Raw genomic sequence first — 20,440 nt, 5'->3', positions numbered from 1 at the left:
TCATTTCATTGAAGACTGGGTCTTCCTCTAACCATCATCTTGCCCCTGACTCCTCCACAGAATTCAAAGTGTGTCTTGTTTGTCTACTTTTAAGAGCCTCTAGCTGGTTCACAGGATATTTAACCGATCCTAGTCCCATCACACATGATTCTGGGAGTTAACCACACAGTGCTCATTCTAACAATTGTTTGACTATGTTTGCAGACTTTTGGAGATGATCCAACAGGGGAAATATGTAACAAAAATTTGCTCATTCACCAAAAAAAGGATGGCCAGTTTCTAGGAAAGTATGTCATTCTAAGCCAATGGCAGGCTGGGAGATTAGTGAAGAGTGCTTTGGATGATCAAGACTTATCTACAGTGGGATATGGACAGCAAATACTGAGGGTCCAGGGAAAGAGAAGACTGTAGTAAGGAAACCTGTCTGAGGATAACACCATGGAGTAAAGTAATGCTATATCTACTGTGAGGATGTAAAGTTAAATCAGCAAACTCCAAGAACTGGGAGTTAACACCCCATTGTGTAATTGGATCATGGATTTCCTCACCTACAGACCACAAACAGTGAAGATTGGTAAGAACATCTCCTCTGCAATCTCCATCAGTACCAGTGAAACACAGGGCTGTGTTCTTTGCCCCCTACAACTGTGTGGCTTGTTACGACAATAACACCATCTATAAATTTGCTGACAATACCACAGTAGTGAGTCATCATACGGGATGGAGATTGAAAACTTGGTTATATGGTACATCAACAACAAACTTGCACTCAAAGCCATTGAAACTCAGTAGTTGATAGTGACTTCAGGAAAAGAAAGCCAGAGGTATACAATCCAGCGAGGTGCAGAGGGTGAGCAAATTTAAGTTCTTGGGGGGGGGACGTCACTATCTCAGAGGATCTTTCCTGGACCCAGCACACCAATGCCATCATGAAGAAAGCATGTCAGCATCTTTACTTCTTCAGGAGTTTGCAGATGTTTGTATGATATCAGAAATCCTGGCAAATTTCTCCAGATGTGTGGTGGAAAGTGTGCTGACGGGCTGCATCATGGTCTGGTATGGGAACATAAATACCCCTGAGTATAAAGCCCTCCAAAAGGTAGTGCACACAGCCCAGGACATTACAAGCAAAACCCTCCCCAATTTTGAAAACGTTTACAGGGAACGCTGCCATCGGAGAGCAGCAGCAATCATCAAAGACCCACACCACCCAGCACATGTTCTTTTGTCATTGCTGCTATCAGGAAACAGGTACAGGTGCCACAAGACTTGCACCACCAGGTTCAGGAACAGCTGCTACCCCTCTACCATCAGACTCCTCAATAACAAACTCAGAGATTTATTAAGCACTTTTACTTGTGCACTTTCTTGATTTTTTTTTTTATTCTCTCTGTCTTGTACAGTCAGTTTGTTTACATTTGTTATCTGTTTACAATTCCTTATTTGTTTACATGTATGCTCTCTGTACAGTTTTTTATTTGCATTACTAATTAGTGGTAATTCTGCTGTGCCTGCAGGAAAAGGAATCTCAGGGTTGTATTTGATGTCATGTATGTACTCTGACAATAAATCTGAAATCTGAAATTAGATCTATAGATTGAGGTTAAACAGAAGGGAAAGGTTATGACTGATTCAGCCTGAGATAATAACAGTAGAAAGTGCAGAGTTACAGAGAGAGATCAATTAGATCAAAGGCAATATCATTTTATAATGTGAGGTTCATTCAGGAATCTGATAACAGCAGGACATAGTAAAAACACAATGCTAGAGAAACTCAGCAGGTAAAACAGTGCACTTTATATGGCAAGGATAAAGATATATAATCAACATTTCGGGTATGAGCAAAATGTTTGACCAGCTGAGTTTCTCCAGCACTGATTTTATTATCGTTTACCAAAAAAAAGAGACCTGAAGTATGTGCAGTACTCCAGATGCAGCTCATCAGTGCCCTGTACAGTTGCTGCAGAATCTCTCTGCTCTTAAATTTAACTCCTCCAGCAATGAAGCCCAACATTCCATTTTCCTTCTTGATTACCTATTGCAGCTGCAAACCAAACTTCTGCACAGGCACTCCTAAACCCCTCTGCAATATTTCACCATTTAAATTACGATCTGATCTTCTAAAGTGGCTGACTTTGCAGTTACCAACATTGTACCCCACCTGCCAGACTTTTTCCCACTTAACATATCTATATATCTGTGCGGACTCTCTGCATTCTTAGCACAATTTGTTTTTCCATTAATCAGTAAACATAGATTTTTACACTCAGTCCTCTCTTCCAAATCATTCATTGTGAACACTTGTGAGCTCAGTACCAACCCCTGTGGTACTCTGCTTAGTTTTGATTGTCAACCAGAAAAACACTCATTTATCCAACACTACATTCTATTGGTTAAGCAAACTTCTATTCATGCTGATACATTACCACCAATTCTATGCATACTTATTTTATGGAGAAATCTTTTATCCGGCAATGCTTGAGAAAGACAGCTGGTCAAACAGTCTGCTTTATATAGCAAAGATACAAAACCAACATTGTGGGCTAGAGCCCTTCATCAAAGTATAAAAATGTCAGCAGTCACCAAAACAAAATGGTAGAGAGGAGCGGTAAGGGGAGGAGCACAGCTCCAAAGGCAGGAGGTAATAATAAGAGAGGGAGGTCACACAAGCAAGCAGGAGTAGGAGGGATGGCTCTGTCAATGGAAAAGGAAGGGGGTGGAGAGCTGATGGAAAGAAGAGAAATGAAAAGCGAAGGGAGGGAGAATGGAAAGTAGGATTTCAGAAAGCAGAGAAGTTGATGTTGATGCCATCCAGATGGAGAGTGCCCTGGAGTAAAATCATGTTTCTTCTGTTATGAGCTCAGAGGACCCCAAAACCCAGCAGCAATAGATGTTCACCAAGACAAATGGGTACTTAAACAAACATTGCATTTAATTATCTTTAAACATGAAAACAGAATCACACTTTAACAACTTAATTAACCTATCCTAACTCCCTTCTAATTCTAAGTGCATCTGTATGTAAAGTGTGTGTAAGTTCAGAGAAGTTATTTGGTTCACAGTCCAATCTCACTTCTCATTCCTCTAAGTTCACTGCTTGCAGGCAATTCTTATACTGTGCACAGAATTAAACATTTATAAAGTTCACCAGGCTTTGGTGCTTAAAAGGTAAATGGTTACCGCTCAGAAAGGTTCTTGTTGGTTTTCAAAAGAGATTTGTTGTTCCAGGACATCCACAACTGATGTACTTCCATCAGCCACTTCAGAGTCTTGCTGATGAAACTTGCCACTTCAGGGTTCTCCAGATGATATCCTCTTTCAGGTCACCACAGAGTTCCTTTTTGTTTCTCTTATTCCAAGTAAAACATTAGACAGCTAGTCTGCTCCTCTTGCATGAACCACAAGGGCTTTGACCAGGTCGTCTTCCACATGAGATTTTCCACAAGCTTGCTAACTTGTCCTGTTCCAGACCCAGCTGGTTCTGCTGGCTATAACACTGTAGAATGATCTCTGTCTGTCTCTCTCTCTCTTTTTCTGAGAGAAAGCCTGTTTGACTCTCTCTGCTTGCAAAACCACACAATCCTCTAAAACCAACAAGTTCTCTTCCAGACAATCTGTGGCTCCAACATGATCTTTTATCTGTTGCCTTTTGTAAACAACAATCCATTAGTGAAGTCTCTGGGGCACACTCCAAAGCTCTTGCAAAAGCTGCGGAGTCGATATGTCTAACATTAGCAAAGCTCCAGTATTTGAAATATGATCTCTTTTAAAGTGTTTGTATATGACCTGCTCTAACAAACCTTTCCCAATTTATCTCCCAAAAACATATGTATATACTCTGTCACAGTTCATCCAATTTACAAGTGGTCTTAGTGGGATAGTACATAAGACCATGACTGACATGAGAGTGAGGCTCAAAATTTAAGTGCTTGGCCATTGGGAGATCCTGTTATTAATGTGGACAGAGCTTGGTGAAGCGCTCTCCCAGTTGGCACCCAGATTCTCTGATGTAGAGAAGGCCACAAAGGGAGCACCAGATGCAGTATATAGCCCCTGCAGATAAACAAGTGAAGAGTTGCTTCACTTGAAAGGACTGTTTGCAGTCCCAAATGGAAGTGAGGGCTCTAGTGTGACACTTCCTATGGCCAAAGGGAAATTGGGCGGGGGGAGGGTGGGGAGGGATGAAACATGAGTGGACAAATGAGTCATGGAGGCAATGATCCCTATGGAAGGCGGAGAAAGGATGATGTGTGTAGTGGTGGGATCCTTTTATAGGTGGCAGAAATTACAGAAGATAATGTGTTGGGTGCAGAGGCTAGAGGGTGGTATGTAAAGACAAGGGGATTCCTGTGTTTGTTACATCAGAGTGCAGAGGGGGCCAGGGCAGATGAGTGGGAAATGGAGGAGATACAGGTAAGGACAGAGTTGGTGGTGGAGGAGAAGGTAGAAATTGAAAATGATATGGACAAGAAGACCTCATCTGAGGAACAGATGTGGTGGAGACGGAGAAATTGCAAGAAGGGAAAAGAATCCTTGCACCTAGGAGGCAGGAGAAGAGTAGATGGCTGGCATTCAGGAAAGGAAAACGGGTTGGAAGTGCTGGGCACCCTTGTGGCCATTCCTCTCAATTACAAATACAGATAGTGCCTGATCTACTTAAGATTTTTTGAAGATATGATGGTTCAAATCTGTACTGTGCTTTGAAATTTGTGTCTCCCAACAGCGCTATATCAGCCCCCACACTCATCCCACTGCTTCACTCTCTCCTGACAACCCCAAGTCAGTCCCCACACTGATCCCACTGCCCTACTCTCTCCTCACAGCCCTGTGTCGATGCCCACACTGATCTGACTGCCATTTTTTGACACAACTTTTTCGATTTACAATGGGAGTGCCAGAATGTAGCCTGTATAACATTTTGGATACTATTGAGGGCTACGATCTACCAGGGACAAGCCACTGCAATCAAGTCTCTGGCACGGTTTGTCCTGTGACTAAGAAGGGAAGGGAGGAGAAGAGGTGAGCTGTTGTGATAGGTGATTCCATCATTAGGGGGACAGATAAGAGGTTCTGTGGAAGGGATGGAGAATCCTGGATGGTATGTTGCCTCCCTTGTGCCATGATCTGAGATAGCTCAGACTGAGATTACAGCATTCACAGGAGAGAGGGTGAGCAGCCAAATCTAGAGACCAATGATGTGGTTAGAAAGGGTGAGGGGGTCCTGCAAGGATAATTCAGGGAGTTAGGTGCTAGATTGAAGGGCAAATTCTCCAGGGCTGTGATCTCAGGATTGCAGATGTGCCAGGTGCCAGCAAGGTTAGAAATAGGATATTGTTGCTTAATATGTAGCTAAAGACATGGTGCAGGAGGGAGGGCTTCAGATTTCTGGATCACTGGGCTCTCTTCCAGTGAAGGTGGGACCAGTTTGCATCTGAACTAGAGTGTGACTAATATTCTTCTGGGAAGATAAAACATTATTGTTGGAGAACAAATTGGGTCTAGTGATCATAATTCTGTTAGTTTTACGGTACTTTTAGGGAAGAGCAAGGAGGGGCCTAAAGTTGAGGTTCTGGATTGGAGAAGAGCAAATTTCGAAGGAATAAGATGGGATTTGGGGAGTATTGAGTGGGACAAGATATTTTCAGGTAAGGATGTAAATGAAAAATGGAGGATATTCAAAAAAGAAATTTTGAGGGTACAGAGTAGATATGTCCCAGTGAGGATCAAAGGAAAGGCTGGAAGTCATAGGGAGGCTTGGTTTTCGAGGAATATTGGAAATTTGGTTAGGAGAAAAATGGAGGTGTACAAGAGGTATAAAGAGCAATGAGCTGAGAATTTGAAGGAGGACTACAAGGAGTGTAGAAGGAATCTTAAGAAAGAAATTAGAAAGGCCAAAAAAAGGCATGAAGAGGCTTTGGCAGACAGAGTAAAAATGTCCAAAGGGTTTCTATAGGTACATTAAAAGTAAAAGATTAGTGAGGGATAAAATTGGACCCCTTGTAGATAACGAGGGTAGACTGAGTGAGGTCAGAGGAAATGGGGGAAATTTTGAATGATTTCTTTGCCTCAGTATTCATTAGGGAAAAAAATATTGAACCAGTTGAAGTAAAGAAAAATAGTGGGGAAGTCATGAAGCATATAAGGATAACCGAGGAGGTAGTGATGTCTGTGTTGAAAAAGATAAAGGTGGATAAATCTCCGGGACCGGACAAAATATTCCCAAGGACACTCAGGGAGGCTTGTGGACAGATAGTGGGGCCATTAACAGAGATATTTAGGATGTCACTGGCCACGGGGGTAGTGCCAAAGGATTGGAGGGTTGCACATGTGGTTCCGCTGTTTAAGAAAGGGTCCAAATGTAAACCTGGGAATTATAGGCCTATGAGTCTGACGTCTGTGGTGGGCAAGTTGATGGAAAGTGTTTTGAGGGATGGTATTTACAAATATTTGGAGGTACAGGGATTGATAGGGTGTAATCAGCATGGTTTTGTCAGGGGTAGATCATGCTTGACAAACCTGATTGAGTTTTTCGAGGGGGTTACTAAAAAGGTTGATGAAGGAAGGCTGTGGATGTTGCTATTTAGACTTTAGTAAAGCTTTTGACAAAGTTGCTCACAGGAGGTTAGGAATAAAGGTGGAAGGATTAGGTATAAATAAGGAGGTAGTGAAATGGATTCAGCACTGGTTGGATGGGAGGTGTCAGAGAGTAGTGGTAGAAAATTGTTTGTCCAATTGGAGGCCGGTGACTAGTGGAGTTCCTCAGGGATCAGTCCTCGGTCCACTATTGTTTGTTATATATATTAACGATCTTGAAGTAGGGGTGGAGAATTGGATAAGCAAGTTTGCGGATGATACAAAGATTGGTGGTGTTGTGGACAGTGAGCAAGATTTCTGTAGATTAAAAGGTGATTTAGGAAGGCTGGAGGTGTGGGCTGAGAAATGGCTGATGGAATTTAATACAGATAAGTGTGAGGTGTTACATTTTGGAAAGGCAAATCTAAATAGGTCATATGCATTAAATGGTAGGCTATTGAGATGTGCAGAGCAACAAAGGAATTTAGGAGTTATGGTAAACAGTTCCTTCAAAGTTGATACTCAGGTGGTGAAGAAGGCATTTGGAATGTTGGCCTTCATAAATCGGAGTATTGAATTCAAGAGTAGGGAGGTTATGATGAAATTGTACAAGGCATTGGTGAGGCCAAATTTGGAGTACTGTGTACAGTTTTGGTCACCAAATTATAGGAAAGATATAAACAAAATAGAGAGAGTGCAGAGAAGGTTCACGAGAATGTTGACAGGATTTCAAGGTTTGAGTTATAGGGAAAGGTTGTGCAGACTGGGACTTTTTTCTCTGGAGCGTAGAAGATTGAGGGAGGACTTGATAGAGGCGTTTAAGATTTTAAAAGGGACAGACAGAGTAAATGTGGATAGGCTTTTTCAATTAAGAGTGGGGGAGATTCAAACTAGAGGGCATGGTTTAAGATTGAAGGGGAAATTTCTTTAAGCAAAGGGTGGTAGGGATGTGGAATGAGCTTCCGGAAGACGTGGTTGAGGCGGGATCATTGGTTACATTTATGGATAGTCTGGATAGTTACATGGAGAGGAGAAGACTGGAGGGGTATGGACCAGGTGCTGGTCAGTGGGACTAGGAGGGTGGGGATTTGTTATGGCATGGACTAGTAGGGCCGAACTGGCCTGTTCTGTGCTGTAAGTGGTTATATGGTTATAAGGTTTGCTAGTGCTGCTCTGGTGGGTTTAAACTAGATGTTCTGGGGATGGGAACCAGAGTGCCAGAGCAGAAAGAAGAGTGGAGAAAGGAAATTATGTGAAAATTGCATGTAACATGAGAAGTCAACAGGTTGTACAGAGTGGAAATGTTCTCAGGTACATATATTTCAATGCAAGGAGTATTGTAGGAAAGGTAGACAAGCTTAGAGAGCGTGGATTGGCAGATGGAATTATAACATTGTGGCTATTAGTGAAACTTGGTTGCATAAGGGGCAGGACTGGCAGCTCAGTAATCCAGACTGCCGTTGTTTTGGATATGATAGAATAGGGGGTGAAAGGGAGAGGAGTGGCATTGCACATCATGGAAAATATCAAAGCTCTGCTCAGGCTGAATAGACCTGAGGGTTCATCTACTGAAGCTTATCTGGATGGAGCTGAGGAATAGGAAAGTATGACCACATTAATGCAGGTATATTAATATGACCACATTAATAGACCACCCAAAAGTCAATGAGAATGGGAGGAGCAAATCTGTAGAGAGATAGTAGATAGCTGCAGGAAACATAAGTTTGTGATAGTAGATGTTAACTTTCCACATATTGACTGAGCCTCCCATACTGTAAAAGGGCTGAATGGCGTGGAGTTTGTCAAATGTGTTCAGGAAAGTTTTCTAAATCAATATACACGAGATATCAACTAAAGTGAGTGCAATACTCAGAATCAGAATTTATTGTCATGAACAAATCTTGAAATTCGGTGTTTTGCTGCAGCATCATAGCGCAAATATTCATATTATAACCATCTTACAACATTACTATAAAAAATAAAAATAATTGTGCACAAAAAGTAAGGTTAATTGATTATTCAGGAATCTGATGGCAGTGGGGAAGAAGATGTCCTTGTGCCATTGTGTGCTCGTGTTTAGGCTCCTGTACCTTTTTCCTGATGGGTGGGGGTCTTTGAGGATAGAGGCTGCTTTTTTAAGGCACCACATTGATGGAGTGAGTCTGTGATGCATGTGATGTCACAGGCTGAGTTAACAACCCTCTGGAGTTTATTCTTGTCCTGAGAGTTGGCATCTCCATACCAAGCAGTGATGCAACCAGTCAGAATGGTCTCCACTGTACACCTGTAGATGTTTATGACTGGCGAGGCTTCTTTGTGATACTTGATCTTCTGTTAGGGAGGTGACAGAAGTGTGTGTAGGGGAACATTTTGGGACTATTGATCTTAACAGCATTAGTTTCAAGTTAAATATGGTGAAGGATAATTCTAGTCCTTTGATTGAGGTTCTAAACTGGAGAAAGGGCAATTTTGAAGAAATGATAATGTATGGATTGGGGTAAGATGTTTTGGGGCAAGGATGTACGAGGTGAGTGGATGACCTTCAAAGGTGAAATATTGAGAGTACAGAGTTTGTACATTTCTGTCAGGATTAAAAACAAAGTTAGCAAGCATAGTTTTCGAGGGATATTGGGCATCTGGTTCAAGAGTGAGGACTAGAAGGAATAGGCATTACAGAGCAAATGAGATACTTCAAGAGTATAAAAAATGCAAGAAAAATCCTCAAGAAAGAAATCAGGAAGGTAAAAGAAGACATGAGGTTGCTTTGTCAGACAATGTGAACAAAAATCCTAAGGGCTTCTGCAGGTATATTAAGATCAAAAAGATAGGAAGGAACAAAATTGGTCCCCTCGGAGATCAGAGTGGTCGGATATGTATGGAGCCAAAAGAAATGGGGAGATCTTAAATGTTTTTTTTTGCATCAGTATTCACTCAGGAAACTGGCACAGAGTTGAGAAAAGTCAGGAAAACAATTTATACAGAATAATGAGGAGTAGGTACTTGATAAATCCCCAGAGCCTAACAAGAAACCTTGAGGGAGGCTAGTGCAAAAATTGAAGGGGGTCTGGCAGAAATATTTAAAATATCCATGAGTGTGGTGCCAATGGATTGAAGGTAGCTCATGTTGTTCTGTTGTTTAAAAAAGGGTCTAAAAGTAATCACGAAAATTATAGGCTGGTGAGCCTGATGTCAGAAATAGGTAAATTATTGGCATTGTTCTAAGAGATCGGATATGCAAGTATAATTTCACATGTCCAAAGTAGGCACTCCCTTCCTCCCATGTTTAACCAATCTTATAGAGTTTTTTGAGGAGGTTTCCAGAAAAGTTGATGTCTATATGGACTTTGAAAAGGTCCCAAATGTGAAGTTAGTCAGGAAGGTTCAGATGCTAGGTATTCATGGTGAAGTAGTAAACTGGATTCAACAATGGCTGAATGGGAGAAGACAGAGAATAGTGGTGGATGATTGCTTCTCAGACTGGAGGCTGGACCACTGTTGTTTGCCATCTCTATTAATGATATGGTCAATTGGATCAGCAAATTTGCAGATGACACTAAGATTGGAGGCATTGTGGACAGCAAGGAGGATTTTCAAGGCTTCCAGCTGGAAAAATGGGATGAAAAATAGAAGAGGAATTTAATGCAAACATGTGAGATGTTGCATTTTGGAAGGACAAACCAAGAAATGACATACATGGTAAATGGTAGGGCACTGAGGATGGTGGTAGAATTGAGGTATCTGGAAATACAGCTCCATAATTCCCTGAAAGTGGCATCATTTTTTACATATTGGCTTCATAAATCAAAATATTGAGTGTAAGAGTTGGAATATTATGGTAAATATTATGGTAAGACATTGGAGAGGCCAAATTTGCAGCTTTAACTACAGAAAAGATATCAATGAGATAGAAAGAGCGCAGATAAGATTTGCTGGGATATTGTCCAGACAGAAACTGAATTACAGGGAAACAGATTATATTCACTAGATTCACTTTATTCACTAGAGCATAGAAGAATGAGGGAAGATTTGACAGATGCATTTATAATTATGGGGATTAAACAGAGTAAACAGAGCTTTTTCTACTGAGGGAAGGTAAGATACAAACCAGAGGACATGGGTTAAGGGTGAAAGAAAGGGGAAAATTTTAGAGGGAACATAAAGTAGAACAGCTTTACACAGAGGGTGTGGGAATATGGAATGAGCTGCTAGCTGAATTGGTAAATGCAGGATCAATGTAAACATTTAAGAATTTGGACAGGCACATGGATGGGAGAGATATGGACAGCTATGGACTAGGTGCAGATCAGTGGAACTAGGCAGAAAAATGGTTCAGCACAAACTAAAAGGTGCTGAAGAGGTATGTTTCTGTGCTGTAATGTTGTATGGTTCTATGGTTTTATGGGACTGGATGTGAAGAAGTGTAGTTGAGGTAGTTGTGGGAGTTGGTCTACAATTCCTAGAGATTGTGTTTTTACTTCAACCACAGTGTCTCTAGACTTTCATGTTTTACTTTTATGCAGCATGTTATTGAATGCCTTCTGGAATGTGCTTGTTATCTTCCCAGATAACTCAGATGTCAAGCTGTCTTTCTTAATGGTATCTTCAAGCATTTTCCATAATTGGTATTTAGTTACCTGGCTTTTGCCTACATTTTTTTAAGCAATGGTGTGACATTTGCTATATTCCAATCCACTGGGACCTGCTCAGACACCAGAGAAATTTGCTAAGTTATTGTAAATGGCCTGATAGTATTTGCAATTTCTGTCAGTACTCTGGGGAACATTTCTATTTCGTTAGAATCAGGTGGCTTCCAAATCATTATACTCACTAGTTTGCTTAGCACTAACTCTTTAGTGATAAGTCCTCACCTATCATTCCATACATAGTTTCTCTCTTTGGCATGTTTGATATGTTCTCTACCATGAAGCCTGACACAGAATAGCTATTCAAAGCTTTGGCCATTTCTGCATTACCCAATATTAATTCTTACTTTCATTTTCCAAGGGACATATGTTTCACTTTAGCCATGCTTCTCTGCTTTATATAATTATAAAAAGGTTTACTATCTGTTTTTATATTTTGTGTTAGTTTACTTTCATAATCGTTTCTTTATTGGTTGTTTTTTCAGTGGTTCTTTGTTTCTTTTTTAATGTTTTCTAAATCTTCAAGTTTCCCACTACACTTGGTTACTTTGTATGGATGGTCTTTTACTTGTAAGAGCATATTTTTAGAAAGTACACACATCGTGTAATTCACATTAAGCATTTTCAATTTTGATTTTCTTTGTTCTTCCCCTTCTCTGGTTAGATGAGAGTATTGCTGCCCTTTGTGGCAGATTCTGATATACTGCCAGTCAGAATCATTGTGTTGTACACTTCCAGCAGGTCCAAGCCCATCCAGTCCCACACAGTACAGCATGGTCAGTGAGCTGTTATTTCCGACATTTTTATTCATCTCAAGGGAATTGTCATCTAGTCACCTCCTCAAGTAATAAAGTGTTACAGTGTTAAAGTGAGGGGAAAATTGGGAGTGGTACCTGTTCCTATCAGCTGTAGTGAGCATGAAGGTAGGACTTCAGTAGAGTTATGTTGATAGTCAAATAGAAAATAAAATTTCACAGTGATGTTGCACACAGGAGGAAATGGGATGAATCCTAAAGCTTAGGAATAATAATATGCAACAAATTAATGCTTTGCATTGGAGAGCAGGACTAAAGTCTATTTTGTCCTCACATTGCAGTTATATTGGTTTCCTGGAGAATTCTGGAAGCATGAAGACATCCATGGAGAGCGCTTTGTTTAGGACAGCTGGGACCCCTGCCAGCACAATGAACCCTGATGAACATGAGATATCTCAAAAAAAGTTAACTGCAGTTGATATTATTGTCATGGTCTTATACTTCATATTTGTCCTGATGGTCGGAGTCTGGGTAAGCTCTTTGTCTGTTCTCTAAACTGTGTTCAAAAACCAATCTTAAATAAAAATATATCTTTTACATTCCTTCTGTGAAAAATCTTAAGCTTAGGAAAGTTACAGTTACAGAGATTAGTAACAGGCTGATCCCAAAACTTAGGGCCAAATTGAAAATTACAAGTTAGGAGGAATTTTGAATAGATTCTATTTCCTCATAGACTTCACATCCAATGTTAATATCAAGTATAAATGAGATCTTGATAGGGACTTGATCACTGTGTTGCAAAACAACTGGTGCCAATTGCTGTCACACATTGATAGGTGTGTTCATTTTGTTTTTAATCTCTTTATTTCCTCTGCTAGATACTTGGAAAAGAATAAGGGCAGAGTTGGAGAAAGTATCAGGATCAATCAACCCCATCCAATTTCTATGCTTTTAAAATTCATAGGTTCATAGAATTACGTTATATTCCATGGAAAAACACCCTTCAGCCAAATGACCAAGTTACCTACTTGAGCTACTCCACTTTGCCTGTTTTTGCTCTATATTCCGATAAAGATACCTTATTTGCATACCTGTCCAAATGTATTGTAAATGTAATTGTACCTTCCTATATCAGCTCCATGCATTCATTTGATGCACTCACTACCCTCCATGAGCAAAACCTGCTCCTCAAGTCTCTTTTAAATCTTTCCCTTTAATCTTAAATCTCTGCCTTTCAATTTTACACTCCTCCACTCTAGGAAAAATACAGTTACCTTATCTATGGCCCTCATGATTTTACATACCCTAATAAGTCATAAAAACATAAAAAATATGTCTAGAGTTAGGCTATCTGGCCTGTTGAACCTGCTCTGCCATTCAACAAGACTCATCTCTTAGGAGGAAGATCTCTGGGTTTTTTGGTATATTGGTTTTTGTGATTTTATTTAATATCTGGTTTAGATCTTCCCAAAATTTTTTCACTTTCTCACATGTCCAAATTACATGTATTGTTGTTCCTGTTTCCTTTTTACAGCGAAAACATCTGTCTGATACTGTTGGGTCCCATTTATTTAACTTTTGGGGTGTGATGTATACCCTGTGTAACCAATTATATTGTATCATGCGTAACCTCGTGTTTATTGTATTTCTCATAGTTCCGGAGCATAGCTTTTCCCATGTTTCATTCTTTATCTTTATGTTTAGATCTTGTTCCCATTTTTGTTTAGGTTTACACTTTGTTTCCTCGTTCTTCTTTTTTGCAGTTTGTTATAATTGTAATTGTTAGAATTTTTTAAATTATCATTGTGTCTGTAATCACATATTCAAAATTGCTTCCTTCTGGTAACCTCAGACTGCTTCCCAATTTGTCCTTCAAGTAGGTTTTCAGTTGGTGGTATGCAAACCTTGTATCGTGAGTTATATTATATTTGTCCTTCATTTGTTCAAAAGATAATAATTTATTTCCCGAAAAACAATTTTCTATTCTTTTGATCCCTTTTCTCTCCCAGTCTCTGAAGGAAAGGTGAAAGGGATTCTTGAATTTTGTGTCAATATTAATTTTGGAGGTTGATAATTTATTTTATTCCTTTCTACGTGAATCTTCTTCCAAATGTTGAGCAGATGGTGCAATACTGGTGAATTCCTACATTACACCAATTTTTCATCCCACTTATGTAGTATATGTTCAGGTATCTTCTCCCCTATTTTATCTAGCTCTAATCTGGTCCAATCTGGTTTATCCCTTGTTTGATAAAAATCTGATAGATATCTTAAGTGTGCTGCTCTATAATAATTCTTAAAGTTTGGTAGTTGTAAGCCTCCTTGTTTGTACCATTCTGTTAATTTATCTAGTGCTATCCTTGGTTTCCCCCCTTTCCATAAGATTTTCCTTATTATTTTCTTTAGCTCCTTGAAGAATTTCTCTGTTAGGTGAATTGGTAATGATTGAAATAGGTATTGTATCCTTGGGAAGATATTCATTTTAATACAGTTTATCCTTCCTATCAGTGTTAATGGTAAGTCATTCCAGTGCTCTAAGTCGTCTTGTAATTTTTTCATTAATGGCTAATAATTTAGTTTATATAGATGGCCGAGATTATTATTTAATTGTATACCTAGGTATCGAATTGCTTGTGTTTGCCATCTAAATGGTGATTTTTTTTAAACTTTGTGAAATCCGCATTATTTATTGGAAATATAAGAAATAAAGAATTTGGACTCGATTTGGATGGAGCACAAAAATGATTTATTATGATAGCCCTAGCTGTAGCAAATAAATGTATTGTCAACCTGGAAATTAGAAGACAACTTGAGAATACAACAATGGTACATAGAAATGAATAAATGTATTCCATTAGAAAAAATAACATATACAATTTAAGAAATAACATCACAATATTCAAACAAATATGGGAACCATACATGAAATACAATAGAAAAATCCTACCATGAACCTCCACCACCTAAAATGACAGAAGGAGAAGACAACGAAATGAACTGACTCAGTATATAAAAATAAAAGACAAAAATTTCTTGTTTATTTTTATTAAGTGATGATATTGTTTAACGGGTTTAATGTATCTTATAAATTGAACTTTGAATAAATGGGAAGGGGGGAGAGGGAGGGAGGGAAGGGAGGGGGGAAAAGGGGAGAAAATGACACTATATATTCAAGAGAAAAATGTCTGTATGTATTTTGGTCAGTATGGTTTATAGTGTGAAAAATTTAAAAAAAATTTAAAAAAAAAACAAGACTCACCTTCATTTAACCACCTATTCCCAATAACTCTTATTTTATCTATCTATTGTAGCGGTGTAATGGAAGATTCTAACCATGTTTCTTACTTTTGCAGCCTTTGCTTCTGTAAGGCTGAGATCCTGCTTGTGTTTTAGAATCAGCAGACATTAGCTAAATTCCACCGAGGGGCCAGAGATGATGTTATCTGAAGAAAGGACATCTGTGTACCAAGAACATTTAAATTTCCTGCTTGTTTTGGTCACAGACTGTCAGAGGTCTAGCTTTGATGCAAAATAAACCATTGTATTCAAAGTGATAAGCTGAAAATTATGTTATTCGTTAGAAGCCTAACATGCTAGCTTGCTTGCCTATCTTTCTTGCTGTGCTGGGAATAGGTGCTTAGGTAACCAGTTTTTGGGTTATATATTCCCCTGATTCTGACTCCAAAGGACCTACTCTGGATTTCACCTATCTTTTCCTCTTGACATATTTATAAAAGTTTTTATATTTGCCGCAAGCTTACTTTCGTCATTTATTTTTGCTCTCTTGATTAATCCCTTTGTCCTCCTTTGCTGCATCTTGAACTGCTCCCAGTCTTCGGTTGTGGTACTTTTTTTGGCCAATTGATATGCTCTCTCTTTGGACCTAATGCTGTCTCTAATTTCCCTTGTTATCCACGGATGAGTCACCTTTTTTGGTTTATTTTTATGCTAAACGATTTTTGCAATTTCTCCATTAGATCTGTGAATGCTTTCCATTGTCTATCCACAGTCAACTCCCCCATAAACACCACCCAATCAATCTTACTCAACTCCTGTCTCATACCATCATAATTCCCTTTACTTAAATTCAGGACCTTAGTCTCGGTTTTAATTTCATCACTCTCCATGTCGAGTGAGAATTCGATCATATTGTGATCGCTCCTACCCAAAGGGCCTTGTACAACCAGATTATTGATTAGCCCCTTATCATTGCATAATACCCAATCTAAAATGGCCTGCTCCCAAGTTGGCTCCTCGACATATTGGTCTAGATAACTGTCCCGTAAACATTCAAGGAATTCCTCCTCCTCAGTATTTTTACTAATTTGGCTTGTCCAATCTATATGCAAATTAAAGTCTCCCATGATGACAGCTGTTCCCTTATTGCACGCTTTTCTAATTTCTCTTTTAATGCCTTCCCTCACCTCTACACTACTATTTGGAGGCCTATATACCACCCCAGTAACATTTTCCGCCCCTTTCTATTCCTCAGTTCTACCCATATAGATTCCGCATCTTCCGAGTTGATATCCTTTCTGTCAATCGTGTCGGTCCCTTCTCTCACCATCAATACTGCCCCACCCCCTTTTCTTTTTTGCCGATCCCTCCTAAATATCGTATACTCCGGATGTTAAGTTCCCAGGCTTGCCCACCCTGCAGCCATGTTTCTGTAATCCCAATCAAATCATATTTGTTTATCTCAGTTTCCACAGCTAATTCATCTACCTTGTTCCGAATGCTTCTTGCATTAAGATATAAAGCCTTCAGATTTGCTTTTTTCACCCTCCTTGCTCTTTCTGATTTTTTACTTTCGCTGCCTAACCTAACTTTTCCTGTTTTATCTTTTCTGTCCTTTGCCCTATCATACAGGTTCCCACCCCCCTGCCAAATTAGTTTAAACCACACCTGACGGCTGTACCAAACCTAGCTGCCAATATATTGACCCCTTTTGGGTTTAGGTGTAACCCATCTTTCTTGTAGAGGTCATGCCTTCCCCAAAAGAGATCCCAATGATCCAAGAAGCCAAAACCATGTCCTTTACACCAGCCCCTCAGCCACACATTCATTTTTCTTAACCTTCCATTTTTGTCCTCAGTTGCACTTGGCACAGGTAGCAAACCAGACATCACCACCCTGGCTGTCCTATTTCTTAGTTTCTGTCCTAGCTCTCTGTAATCCTTTTTCAGTACTTCCTCCCTCTTTTTATCTATGTCATTGGTACCCACATGTACCAAGACATCAGGCTGTTCGCCTTCCCCTTTTAGAATACCCTGGACCCAATTTGAGATATCCCGCACCCTTGCACCAGGGAGGCAGCACACCATGTGGGCATACCTATCTGGCTCACAGAATCTCCTGTCTGTATTTCTGACAATGGAGTCCCCAATGACCACTGCATTCCTCTTTACCTTTTGGTCCATCATGCCAGGGTCAGTGCCAGTGACCTGGTCACTGCTGCCAGCTTCTGTCAGGTCATCTCCCTCAACATCATCCAACAAAATATACCTGTTACTGAGAGGGATATTCACAGGTGTGCTCTCCATTTTCCTGGTAATTTTTCTTCCCTCTCCTGACAGTTACCCACTTACCTGACACATCTGGTCTTGGGGTAACTATGTCCCTGAAAGTTGAATCTATTAACTCCTCGCTCTCCCTTACCAGCCGTAGGTCCTCAAGTTGCAGCTCCAGTTCCCCAACTCGGTCCTTAAGGAACTGCATCTCGGTGCACCTGACGCAGATGTGGCTATTTGGGAGGGTGGGACTCACCCATGGTTCCTACATCTGACATCCAGTACAAAGCACTAACCCCATAGACATGACTGAACTAAAATAATGCCACTTACCTTTCTCCTCACCTGCTTTTGCCTAAGCCTGTTGAGCCAAAGGCTGGAAGTCCCACTCCTTCAGTGCCCCACTCACTCAGTGTGCCGCTCCTCGCTGGCCGCTCCCTCCCCTTTTACTTCTTTTACTGGCCCCTTGACCAATTAACCTTTGACCAATTAACCCAGTCACTCTCTCCAAGCTCCTACTCCTCTGACTCACAGCTCAAACTCCAGCTGCTGCCTCCTCAGACTCCCAGCCCGATTTGAGTAGGCCCAAGCCCCAGTAAGCCCTTGTATTTAACTGCTTACCTCCACGTCACTCTCTCCGAGCTTCTCCTCCTTCGACTCCCAGCTCAAATTTACATATAGATTGGACTAGCCAAATTAGTAAGTCCAGCTATTTATTCCACTCACCCTCTGATGCTGCCTCTTGGCTCCTCCTCCTCTCACCTGACACCAGGCACTGACTCACTGTCTCCTCCGACCCCAAGTCTGACCTTTCTGAGCCCAAGCCCCGGTAAGTCCAGCTATTTATTCCACTCACCCTCTGATGCTGCCTCTTGGCTCCTCCTCCTCTCACCCGACACCAGGCACTGACTCACTGTCTCCTCCGACCCCAAGTCTGACCTTTCTGAGCCCAAGCCCCGGTAAGTCCAGCTATTTATTCCACTCACCCTCTGATGCTGCCTCTTGGCTCATCCTCCTCTCACCCGACACCAGGCACTGACTCACTGCCTCCTCCAACCCCGAGTCTGACCTTTCTGTCAGCTGATTGGCAGCCGGCCAGGTGGACTCAGCCCTTAGGTGGTCTTCCTGCAGGTACAGAGATCGCACCCTGCAGTAGGCTGGTGGTTGTAATACCACAGGCTTAACCTGACCCATGTATTTTCCTTTTGTCTGTCAATCCTCTGCCTCTGACATGTCTCACCTCCACCTGGTTTACCAATCCTATGTGGAATATCTATGCAGTATACATTTCCTCAGTCTTGATAAAGAGTTTCGGCCTGAAATGTCAACTATTCTTTTTCTCCCATTGATGCTGCTCAACCGCTGAGTTCCTCCAGCAAATTGTCTTTAGCTACATATCTGCGACATTTCTCTGATAGTAATAGAACCATAGAACATTATAGCACAGAAAGATACCTTTGGCCCTTCTGGTCTGTGCTATTATTCTGCCCAGTCTCACTGACCTGCACTTGGACCATAACCCTCCATAGTCCTTCCAATCATATACCTATGCAAATTTTTCTTAAATGTCAAAATTGAGTTAACATTTACCAATTCAGCTGGCAGCTCATTCCACACTCCCACTATTCTCTGCATGAAGTTCCCCCTAATGTTCCCTTTAAACTTCCCCTTTCACCCTTAACCCAAGTCTCTAGTTTTTATCTTGTCTATCCTCAGTGGGAAAAGTCTGCGTGCATTTACTCTATCTATATATACCTCTATAAAATCTCCCCTCATTCTTCTCCACTCCAGGAAATGTCCTAACCTGTTGAACCTTTCTCTGTAACTCAGTTCTATAAGTCCTGGCAATATCCTTGTAAATCTCTGCACTCTTTCAAACGTTTTGCTATCCTTATTGTGGGTGATTAGGTGATCAAAATTACCAATACATTTTTTTCTGATTATTTTTCTGCTAGGCCATGTACACCACAAAGAGGAGTACTGTCAAAGGTTACTTCTTGGCTGGCAGGAATATGACTTGGTGCCCAGTGAGTATTTTAGCTAATGACATTCTTTATCAAATCCAAGATTTGACACTTTCTGATCCTAGTTTCTTCCCTGTTATTTTAGATTGGAGCATCACTGTTTTCCAGCAATATTGGAAGTGGCCATTTCATTGGTTTGGCTGGGAGTGGCGCCTCATCTGGAATTGCTGTCAGTGTGTACGAGTGGAGCGTAAGTTATTTCCTCATCAAAAAAATCAAGCCATAGTATTCAACCTTTGGAGCAGATGTGCATTAATAATGTGTGCTCTACTCTTATTTGTCCTCCCAAAGTGTATCACCTCCCACTTATCAAGATTAAATTGTATCTGCTCATACAAATCACAATCAATTGTACCACCTGATGAGTCCTGTGCAGACTGACTAATTGTGTCTCATACAAGTTATTAATATATATAAAATGAATAGGAAGATTCCTAACATTGAACCTTGTGGTAAAATACTGATCACAAACAAAACCTCCAAAATATCCCTCTTTTCTCATTCTATTGGATTCTAGATCCAATTTGTCAAATTGCCTTGAATCCCATGGTTTCCCTTATGGTTCTTTGTCAACAGCTTCATAAACATCCATTTAAATGACATCAACCTCATTTGTCATTATCAATACATTTTGCTACATCTTCAAAAATTTAATTCAAATTAGTCAGACAAGATATCCCCCAGACATAGCCATACTATCTTTAGTTAAAGGAGATAGAAGAGATTTCAAGTGCTAGAATCTGGAGCAAAAAAAAAACAAACTGCATCTCTGGAGGGAAAAAGATGTTTTAGGTGGAGACCCTACATCAGGACTCTTCCTGAATTTAAATCATTAACTTCCCAATCACTGATGTTAAGAGTCCATAGCCTATAATTATTCTGGTTTGTCTCTGTTGCCCTTCTTGAATAATGGGACTGCATTTGCTGTTCTCCAG

General features: G+C 40.4%; 1 protein-coding gene across 11 annotated transcripts in view; it reads left to right on the top strand.

The window, feature by feature from the left end:
- The window catches only part of LOC138759087 (sodium/myo-inositol cotransporter 2-like), a 251,059-nt gene that overhangs the window by 6,136 nt on the left and 224,483 nt on the right, over positions 1–20,440 (top strand). For all 11 annotated transcript variants that reach the window (XR_011354632.1, XM_069928979.1, XM_069928981.1 and 8 more), the window contains exons 2-4: positions 12,313–12,502; positions 19,437–19,508; positions 19,591–19,695. Coding sequence is in view for 10 of the 11 variants with exons in the window: in XM_069928979.1 (XP_069785080.1) it covers positions 12,313–12,502; positions 19,437–19,508; positions 19,591–19,695 (367 nt within the window). In the remaining variant the exon portion in view is untranslated. The remainder of the gene's footprint in view (positions 1–12,312; positions 12,503–19,436; positions 19,509–19,590; positions 19,696–20,440) is intronic.

This window comes from Narcine bancroftii, chromosome 3 (assembly GCF_036971445.1).
Source record: "Narcine bancroftii isolate sNarBan1 chromosome 3, sNarBan1.hap1, whole genome shotgun sequence".
NCBI lineage: Eukaryota > Metazoa > Chordata > Chondrichthyes > Torpediniformes > Narcinidae > Narcine > Narcine bancroftii.
The sequence above is the reverse complement of the archived record's forward strand: the minus strand, read 5'-3'. Positions and strand labels throughout refer to the sequence as shown.